Source organism: Mixophyes fleayi, chromosome 2 (genome assembly GCF_038048845.1).
Source record: "Mixophyes fleayi isolate aMixFle1 chromosome 2, aMixFle1.hap1, whole genome shotgun sequence".
Lineage (NCBI taxonomy): Eukaryota > Metazoa > Chordata > Amphibia > Anura > Limnodynastidae > Mixophyes > Mixophyes fleayi.
In genome coordinates, this window is record NC_134403.1 from 322,366,313 (window position 1) to 322,376,342 (window position 10,030).

Sequence of the window (10,030 nt, forward strand, 5' to 3'; positions counted from 1 at the left end):
AGAGACGCAGCCAATAAATTGGAAAATTCTCAAAATATTTTCAGCCTATAGTAAGCAAGATCTACCCCAGACGCTGGCAGCTCCCAACTGGACTGATGGCATTCCCTACTGGACAGTGCCAAAGAATACCAAAACAGACCATTTACCCTTCAAATGTCACAAGCGACAAAGCCTGGATAAATTAGCATTTCAGTCATTTTGATGTTCACAGGAATGGGAGAAAAGCTGGCGGGCCTGGGAGGACGTGTGAGAAAAGCTGGTGGTCAGTGAGTACCACATGTGATACTGATGAGTGAGACCAGTATAGTAATCAACTTATAATGTCAGGTTGACTGGTTTAAAGTGATTAGTATGTATAGGGTAAGTAAATAGAATTGCAACAAGTTTTATTTGCTTTGTTCTGAAACCTAACAATTGAAATCTCTTCTAGAAAACCTGCATATTCCCCTGTGCAGAATTGGAGTCTGGATAGCGATGTGTGTCAGACATCAGTACATCTGGACTGCAGTATTGCCAGCCAAGAGGTAAGAGTTATTATTTTAACTTTATAAAAATCAAGTGTGTGATTGGCTGGGGAGTGGGAATTGGGGGAGGAGGGGCGGCAGGCTGAAGCTTTGCCTAGGGCACAAAGAAACCTTGCACCAGCCCTGTATACTATTCTATAAAAAGTTTCACAAATGACATACATGGCTCCATCCAGCCCTTAGGCTGCTGTGTAGACATGGTATGTAGATTGTCCTCTCCTTGGATATCATGATCCTACATCTACGTCATTGGGTAGACAATCAAGTAAGTATTCAGCCAAATAAGATATGATACAAACAATCTTGTATTTATAATCATAAATGCTGGAAATCTTCACAGTATGCTATCAAGATGCTAGCAACAAGTTTTCAATCAAGGGTAGCCAAATAGGATACCATCAAGTTTCAGTTTTGAACCATGACAGTTATAGTCTAGTAAAGAAATAAGTCAATATGCTAAGCACATTTTTAGATTGCATAAACAGGAGCCAGCCTTTCTAATAAAGCCAGAGCTAGACTGCTAATAATATAGCCATCCAAAGAATCTACTTTGACCTTAATGACCTGAAGCAGACAAGGTTATCAGACTATCACAATGATCACAGAAAGGTCATTTAGATGACTGCTCTTTTCCAGAGCTTTTCAGGATGACAATGAATCATGTCCTTAAGGGTATTTAAAGCTAGGACTCTTAACTAGATATGTCTTTTAGAAGCAGAATTTTCATTAACAATGCCTACTTATTCATAAAAGGCTCAAAACTTCATACTTGCAAATTGATAGGTAGAATACAATACCTGTAGGAAGCAACACCAGTAAACTACTTTAAAAAAAATACCAGCTGGTAATATTAAACATTTTATAAGAATCAATTACTTTCCATGTTCCATTAAAATTCTAACAGTATTCATCCAGCAAAAATGATAGTATAATAAAGAGGAATTTAAAATAAATATATTAACAATTAACTTTCATTCAAAAATGCAAAATAAAACAGAACCTGAGCTTGGTTACCACAAACTAGACACACAAATGTACACCAATCGGCCACAACATTAAATCCACCTGCCAAAGCAGCTCTGACCCGTCAAGGCATGGAGTCCACTAGATCTCTGAAGGTGTCCTTTGGTATCTGGCACCAAGACATTAGCAGCAGTTCCTTTAACTCCTGAAGGTTTGCGAGATGGGGCCTCCATGGCTTAGAACTAGTTTTTCCAGCACATCCCTCAGATCCTCAATCGTATTGAGATCTGGGAAATTTGGAGGTCAAGTCAACACCTTGAACTCTTAGCAATATTCATCAGGCCATTCCTGAACAATTTTTTGCAGTGTGGCATGGTGCATTTTTCCTGCTGAAAGAGGGCATTGGCATCAGGGAATACCATTGCCATGAATGGGTGTACTTGGTCTGCAACAATGCTTAGTTAGGTGGTACGTGTCTCAGTAACAGCCACATGACTGCCAGGACCCAAAGATTTCCAGCATAACATTACCCAGAGTATCTGCTTCCACCAACTTGCTTTCTTCCCATCCTGGTGCCATCTTTTCCCCAGGTAAACGACGCGCACACACACCAGGCCGTTCACGTAACTTAAAAGAAAACGTGGATTCATCAGACGAGGCCACCTTCTTCCCTTGCCCCATGGTCCAGTTCTAGCACAGACATGCCCATTGTATAGGCTCTTTCAGCAATGGACAGGGCTTAGCATGGCCAGTCAGCAACTGTGCAGCCCCATACACAGCAAGCTGCGATGCACTATGTGTTCTGTCACCTATCATAGCCAGCATTAACTGTATCAGCAATATGTGCTACAGTAGCTCTTCTGTGAAATTGAACTAGATTGGCTAGCCTTCACTCCCCATGCACATCAATGAGTCTTGGGACCTCCATGACCCCGTCGCCTGTTCACCAGTTGTCCTTCCTTGGACCACTTTTGGTAGATACTAACCACTGCATACCGGGAACACCCCACAAGACCTGCCATTTTGCAAATGCTCTGACCCAATCGATACACACAGGACAATAGCTGTAATTTGTGGTCACTGTCAACCCACATATACAACATCTCCAATTATGATCTGCCGATTTCAGTCAGTTTCTCTGGTATCTTTGTTTTATTGGCTAAAATATTACAGCATAAATATTTTACACAATTTAGACTAAAATCATGACTGGTGACCCTTTAAACACATCAACCTCACTATGGAAGAAAATAGACCAGAATTGCTTTCATAAAAAGATCCTGAGAATATGTAACAGGAAAAGAGAAACATTTTACACTACATGTATCAATGTGAAAGCTACACTGCTCATGACAAAGAAATTAAGGGCCCTATAAATGATTAGACTAATGTAACCGACCCTTACCTGCCATTTGCTGACCACACAAATATGTGGATTAAAAAAAAAAAAAAAGAAGTCATTTGGGACCACCAGATTTGAAAGTGGCGACAGAAATAAAGTATACCCACATTTATGTTTTTTTTTAAGTTGAGCCAGATAGTAACGGGATTGCAAAATAAATGCAACTCTGAACTTTTATAACGGAATCTGTGAGTCATCCTTACAGTAGAGAGAGAAAAAAACACTATTCAGATTTGCAGCATATGAGAGCAGATACTCAGTAGATGACAAACAGAATGTTATTCAAAAGTTCCATATTCCAGACAGGGCAAGCTATACACAGACGAATACATATACCACTAGCCCGCTATACTTTGTTTGCCCATGTAGCCACAGCCTAGAGCAATTTTAAGACTATATGGTGTGTAAAAAAAAAAAAAGGCAACCTATTGGCTTGTTTATCAGACCACATTCAATTACCAAAAGGCTTAAACATGTTGACTGCATGAATAAAATTATAAGTTTTATGTAGGTACCAAAATAAATGAATAGACACAAAGCTGTTTCTTAGTATTCCTGAAAAAAATAGATCAGAGCCACAGCTAACAACATGGTTAAAAAAATGCAAACCAAACCGTAGCATGCAAGGAAAAAAATATGAATTAACGGCAGCCTTTTTTTTCCAGACTTGGATGGAGAAAATGCTATTCTGCAATTTACACTTCAAAAGCTGCTGTAACAGCATAGTCTAAATGATGGAAAGCTCAGATTTCTAAGTGTGCATGAGCTTACAGGAAGCTGGTTAAGAAGGATTGCCCTGTAGCGTCTGCCCTTCCCCCCACTCCTGTGTATTTAGGAGGGCTCTCCCAAGAACCAGACACAGCATTGAAGGGAAGAAAGGGGGTGAAACGATCCCACACAGGAACCGCCCCCTTCTACCCCCCCCTCCTTCACATCTGTACTGAAGGTGCAAATAACTACATGAGAAATGGTGTGCAGCAATGCGGATGGAAAATAAAAGGACAGTGAGAACACTGGATTGAAAGTGGTAGTTGTGGGGGGGCTTCAAACCAATTAAAAAAAATCACATTGATAGAACCTGTACTGTTATTTCCTCTAGCATTTAGACCAGTAACTATAAGTAACAATATTCTGCACATGTATTCAGTATTGTGATCTCACCATTTCTATGGAACTAGAAATGCATTATTTATAAAAGGAGGTTTTTGTAGTTAAATAACAGACCATGTTTTCAAAATAAAAACATAATATAGACATATTATCAGCCTGTTTACATCTCAAAAATGGATAGCTGGCAAAACATCTGCATATAATACTACATATTGCACCATATAGGAGATGTTTAATGTCTGGAGGCAGACACTGGAGGATTACTTGATATTCCAGCTGCTGACTCGCATGCAAAATAGTCTACGCTGAAATATGTTATTAGACTATATAAAGATTATTTCTCTGCAGGGTCAAGCACACACAGGCATGCATTTGTGCTCTAAACATGTGTCATATCTCCTTGTAAAACATTAGCGTCACAAAAGGAAATCTACACACAATATAAAGGAAGCTGGTTTGCAGCAGCCCACTGGATGCAGTGCAGGGTTGTGTCAGATTGTTCGCTGCTTCAAAGCTTACTACAGGATCGTTTTGTGTGTTTGCAGCATAGGAAGGATGTATTGTTAATCTTAGTGAACCTGGTGTTATGGATATGGGAAGAAGATTGTATATAGCTCACATAAATGTGGCTTAATGTTAGAAATGAGGCCAAACAGTGTGAGAGCTGTCTTGTGATATGGAGCACAGCTATAAGAAAGTCTCACATTCTATACAACGTAGAGGCAGCAGTGTTCATCTCATGCAGTACTCTTATTCCTGTGCACCTGACTGTAGAGCTGGTAATGCAGAGCATGTGGTAATGACATGAAGGATCGGTAACCAATGAAGCAAGTCTTTTTATGTGTGTGTGTTACTGGTGGTGGAAGGAGCTTGTAATTACTGACAAAAACACAATTGCTTGTAAAGATGGGGAAACAGCAAGTGTCACCGGATACAGTGTGACATTAGGCCTGAGGATGAAGAGAGGTAAAAACTACATTGACAGGCAGTGATGACACCACTGAAAACCACATGTTGCAAGTATTAAAGGGGATGTCTTCCGGGGGGGGGGGGAATAATATGTGCTTCCTGTGGGAAGGGGTGGTGGTATGTCTGGCGGTATATGTGCTTGCTGGGGGAGGGCTTTGTGTCTGGGATTATATGTGCTTGTAGTGGGGAGACTGTGTGGCTTGAGGTACGTGTGCGTACAGTGGGGAGGTTGTGTGGCTGGGGGTACTCGTGCATTCAGTGGGAGGCTGGGGGGTGTACGTGTACTTGCAGTGGGGAGGCTCTGTGGCTGGGAGTATGTAGGCGTGCAGTGGGAGGCTGTGTGCAGCACGCCAGTGTGTGCTTGCAGTGGGAGGCTGTGTGGCTGAGGGGTGTGCGTGCAGTGGGGAGGCTGTGTGGCTGGCGGGGTATGTGTGCTTGCTGTGGAGGGGCTGTGTGGCTGGCAGGGTACGTGTGCTTGCAGTGGGGAGGCTGTGTGGCTGGCGGGGTACATGTGCTTACAATAGGGAGGCTGTGTGGCTGGTGGGGTACATGTGCTTGCAGTGGGGAGGCTGTGTGGCTGGCGGGGTACATGTGCTTGCTGTGGGGAGGCTGTGTGGCTGGCGGGGTACGTGTGCTTGCTGTGGGGAGGCTGTGTGGCTGGGGGTTGTACATGTGCGTGCAGTGGGGAGGCTGTGTGGCTGGGGGTGTACATGTGCGTGCAGTGGGGGTCTGTGTGGCTGGGGGTGTACGGGTGCTTGCTGTGGGGAGGCTGTGTGGCTGAGGGGTGTATGGGTGCTTGCTGTGGGGAGGCTGTGTGGCTGAGGGGTGTATGTGTGCTTGCAGTGGGAGGCTGTGTGGCTGAGGGGTGTATGTGTGCTTGCTATGGGAGGCTGTACGTGTGCTTGCTGTGGGGAGGCTGTGTGGCTGAGGGGTGTATGTGTGCTTGCTATGGGAGGCTGTGTGACTGGGGGTGTACGTGTGCTTGCTGTGGGGAGGCTGTGTGGCTGAGGGGTGTATGTGTGCTTGCAGTGGGAGGCTGTGTGGCTGAGGGGTGTATGTGTGCTTGCAGTGGGGAGGCTCTGTGGCTGGGGGTATGTATCCGTGCAGTGTGTGGCTGGGGGTATGTATGCGTGCAGTGTGTGACTGGGGGTATGTATGCGTGCAGTGTGTGGCTGGGGGTACATGTGCTTGCTGTGGGAAGGCTGAGGGTATGCATGCATTGGGGAGGCTGTGTGGCTCGCGGGATACGTGTGCTTGCAGTGGGGAGGCTGTGTGGCTGAGGGGTGTACGTGCGGTGGGAGGCTGTGTGGCTGGGTATGTATGCAGTGGGAAGCTGAGGGGCGTACGTGCAGTGGGAGGCTGTGCGGCTGGGGGTGTGTATGCGTGCAGTGGGAGGCTGTGCGGCTGGGGGTGTGTATGCGTGCAGTGGGAGGCTGTGCGGCTGGGGGTGTGTATGCGTGCAGTGGGAGGCTGTGCGGCTGGGGGTGTGTATGCGTGCAGTGGGAGGCTGTGCGGCTGGGGGTGTGTATGCGTGCAGTGGGAGGCTGTGTGGCTGGGGGTATGTATGCGTGCAGTGGGAGGCTGTGTGGCTGGGGGTATGTATGCGTGCAGTGGGAGGCTGAGGGGTGTACGTGTAGTGGGAGGCTGTGTGGCTGGGGGTGTGTATGCGTGCAGTGGGGAGGCTGTGTGGCTGGGGGTATGTATGCGTGCAGTGGGGAGGCTGTGTGGCTGGAGGTATGTATGCGTGCAGTGGGGTGGCTGGAGGTATGTATGTGTGCAGTGGGAGGCTGTGTGGCTGGGGGTGTGTATGCGTGCAGTGGTGAGGCTGTGTGGCTGGAGGTATGTATGCATGCAGTGGGGAGGCTGTGTGGCTGGAGGTATGTATGCGTGCAGTGGGAGGCTGTGTGGCTGGGGTATGTATGCGTGCAGTGGGGAGGCTGTGTGGCTGGGGTATGTATGCGTGCAGTGGGGTGGCTGGGGGTATGTATGCGTGCAGTGGGAGGCTGAGGGGTGTACGTGCAGTGGGGAGGCTGTGTGGCTGGGGTATGTATGCGTGCAGTGGGGAGGCTGTGTGGCTGGGGGTGTGTATGCGTGCAGTGGGAGGCTGAGACCCCTCAGCTTGCTGTGGGAGGAGGAGGGGCCAGGCTGTGCTGTGGGTAGTGGTGTTGGTGTGGCTGGGGGAGGCTGAGGGGTGTACGTGCAGTGGGAAGCTGTGAGGCTGAGACCCTCAGCTTGCTGTGGGAGGAGGAGGGGCCAGGCTGTGGGTAGGGGTGTTGGTGCGGCTGGGAGGATGAGAGTTACGTGGATCATGCTACGTGCGTACTGCCCAGTTTGGCCCCGCCCCCTCTGTCTGTCTCCAGGTCCCGCTCAGACTCGCACTGATCCTCCCCCTCTAAGGGAGTGTTCCCGATGCACGTGGGGGGAGAGGCGTGGCCAGACACGTCACCAGACACAAGTAACCCATTCACCCCCGACAATCCCCGCCCTATTTGTGGAAACCCGGAGATCTGCGGCTTCTTAGTACAGTAAACAGCGATCAGCGGGTCCGCAGCCCGACCCCGTGCACCTCACAGGACATTCTCAGTACCAGTACCCCGCTACATGGCTGGGAGATCGCCGGGTGTCCACACATCCGGACGTGCGGGGGTTAAGGGGAGAGGCAGCCAGGAGTCATATGACAACCCCATGTCATGATATTATGCAAAGTGCTGCTGGAGCTTTGCCACCGCCCTGCACTGCAAGTCCGTCTCCCTCTATCACAGGGAAACTGCAGAAATACCCGTCCGTCCTTACACTGCAGACAGTCTCGGCAATAACTGACCGCTGCAGCCAGTCTCAGTCAGACACTGACATCCCAGCACTGCAGCCAGTCTCAGTTTGACACTGCAATGCCCCAGCACTGCATAACCCTGCACTGTATCCAGGTTCACTGTGACAATGCAGCACCTGCCTGTGTCCCTTCAGTTCTATCAACACTTCAGTCTCCCAGATACACAAACCACATGTACTGTAACACAATCAGCACCTGACTGTGACCCTGCAGTGCCTGTGTGATCACATCCAGTGTACACCTAATGGCACCTTGTATCTGCAGTGCTAGCACCTCCTAGCAGTCACTTGTGCTGTCTGATGCAGTGAGAGATCACTGCCCCATCCTCCAGTGCATCACACCGCAGGACCCAGCTCTCAGCCCTGCAGGACCCAGCTCTCAGCCCCCGCTCGCTCCTTACCACGTGTCCTCTGTTGTTGCTGCTGGGCTTGCCATTCCAGGAACAGGGCTGCTTGTAATAGTGTCTCCAGGCTCATGTCTCCAGCAAAGCTCTGCTGTGTCTCTGTCTCCAATCAGCGCAGGAATCAATCACACACAAGGGGCTCCGCTGACCGTCTTCACCCTCCTCCTCTGGGCGACCAGACTCTAAATCATACATACAGCGCAGCCGAGACAGAAGATGTCACCCCCGATCCCCCCACGGCTCTTCCAGACAAGAACAGGGTTGCAACAAGATGGCGATGAGTAACAGAAACACAACAAGAAAAAAAGGGACTCACAGAGCTCTGAGCTACTACCGAGTGGAAGGAAAACCCGGACACTGGAGCGCTGGCCCGTGGGGCTGAGTCACAAGGGAGGGAGTGGGGGCAGAGCTCTGGCTCTGTGCTTCAAAAACACCCTGCCCTGGAAATGTCCTCATTACCCAGCTGCCTGTCACACACACCGCCCCCGCCGCTAGGTCCTGTTACACGTGTGTAATACAGACACACACAGATCATATGGGGGCTACATGGTGTCCCCGCAGGTTTATTCCACACATCCCACCCCGCTAGGTCCCGTTACACGTGTGTAATACAGTCATCATATGGGGGCTACATGGTGTCCCCGCAGGTTTATTCCACACACACCACCCCCGCCGCTGGGTCCTGTTACACGTGTGTAATACAGTCATCATATGGGGGCTACATGGTGTCCACGCAGGTTTATTCCACACACACCACCCCCCCGCTGGGTCCTGGTACACGTGTGTAATACAGTCATCATATGGGGGCTACATGGTGTCCCCGCAGGTTTATTCCGCACACACCACCCCCGCCGCTGGGTCCTGTTACACGTGTGTAATACAGTCATCATATGGGGGCTACATGGTGTCCTCGCAGGTTTATTTCACACACACCACCCCCCCGCTGGGTCCTGGTACACGTGTGTAATACAGTCATCATATGGGGGCTACATGGTGTCCCCGCAGGTTTATTCCGCACACACCACCCCCCCGCTGGGTCCTGTTACACGTGTGTAATACAGACACACAGCCATTATATGGGGGCTACATGGTGTCCTCGCAGGTTTATTACACACACTGAGGGCTGTTCCCACATCACATGTTCAAACCATTCACATGTGACACCGTAAATTGTCTAGGGCAGCATCCCGTGGCCCTCCAGCTGGGACTTGTAGTTCCACACCAGCTGAAGAACCCCTGGATGCCAAAGCAATGGATAATTAACAGCACAATCCACCTTTTATTGATCATCATATGATATTAAACGTACAAGAAGGTTATAATGTGTGGAAACATGAGATACCGAATATTGTTATAATGCAACAATTTAGAATAAGAGAACCTGCACAATGATATTCTCATGTATTAAACTGTTTGTATGGTGATCTCAATTGAAGTCATGTTTCTTTATGAGGAAATGTTTTTATTCTTGTAGTTTGTTCATATTTGATACTGCCAGGTTGCTATGTACCGATGTAACACTAATCATATTAGATTACAGGCAGCTCAATGTATGGAGCGGTATATTTTGCACAGCATGTCTCCCTGTACATAGGCTTTCATAGCAGCCAGCATTAACCACTTCCTGCTCGTACAGTGTGCAGACAGTTACCGGTATTGAAGTTACACAACAGGGGATAAACAACGCTGACTGCTGCTTAACCCCTCCGTACCCGGGTGACACTTCACGCATGTTTCTAATCCGCCTCATTACTGACCATTCTCCCCCCTCCCCTGCTCACACTCCAGCAAGGTTCATTCCGAACGGAATCCAGTCCGCGTTTGCCAGA

The 10,030-nt window shown here is 48.4% G+C and overlaps 1 protein-coding gene across 2 annotated transcripts in view; it reads right to left on the bottom strand.

Moving 5' to 3' along the window:
• The window catches only part of MNT (MAX network transcriptional repressor), a 73,682-nt gene extending 65,134 nt beyond the window's left edge, over nucleotides 1–8,548 (bottom strand). For both annotated transcript variants that reach the window (XM_075196762.1, XM_075196761.1), the window contains exon 1: nucleotides 8,199–8,548. In XM_075196762.1, the coding sequence (XP_075052863.1) occupies nucleotides 8,199–8,274 (76 nt within the window). In that variant the 5' untranslated portion in view covers nucleotides 8,275–8,548. The remainder of the gene's footprint in view (nucleotides 1–8,198) is intronic.
• Between the last annotated feature and the right edge of the window lie 1,482 nt (nucleotides 8,549–10,030).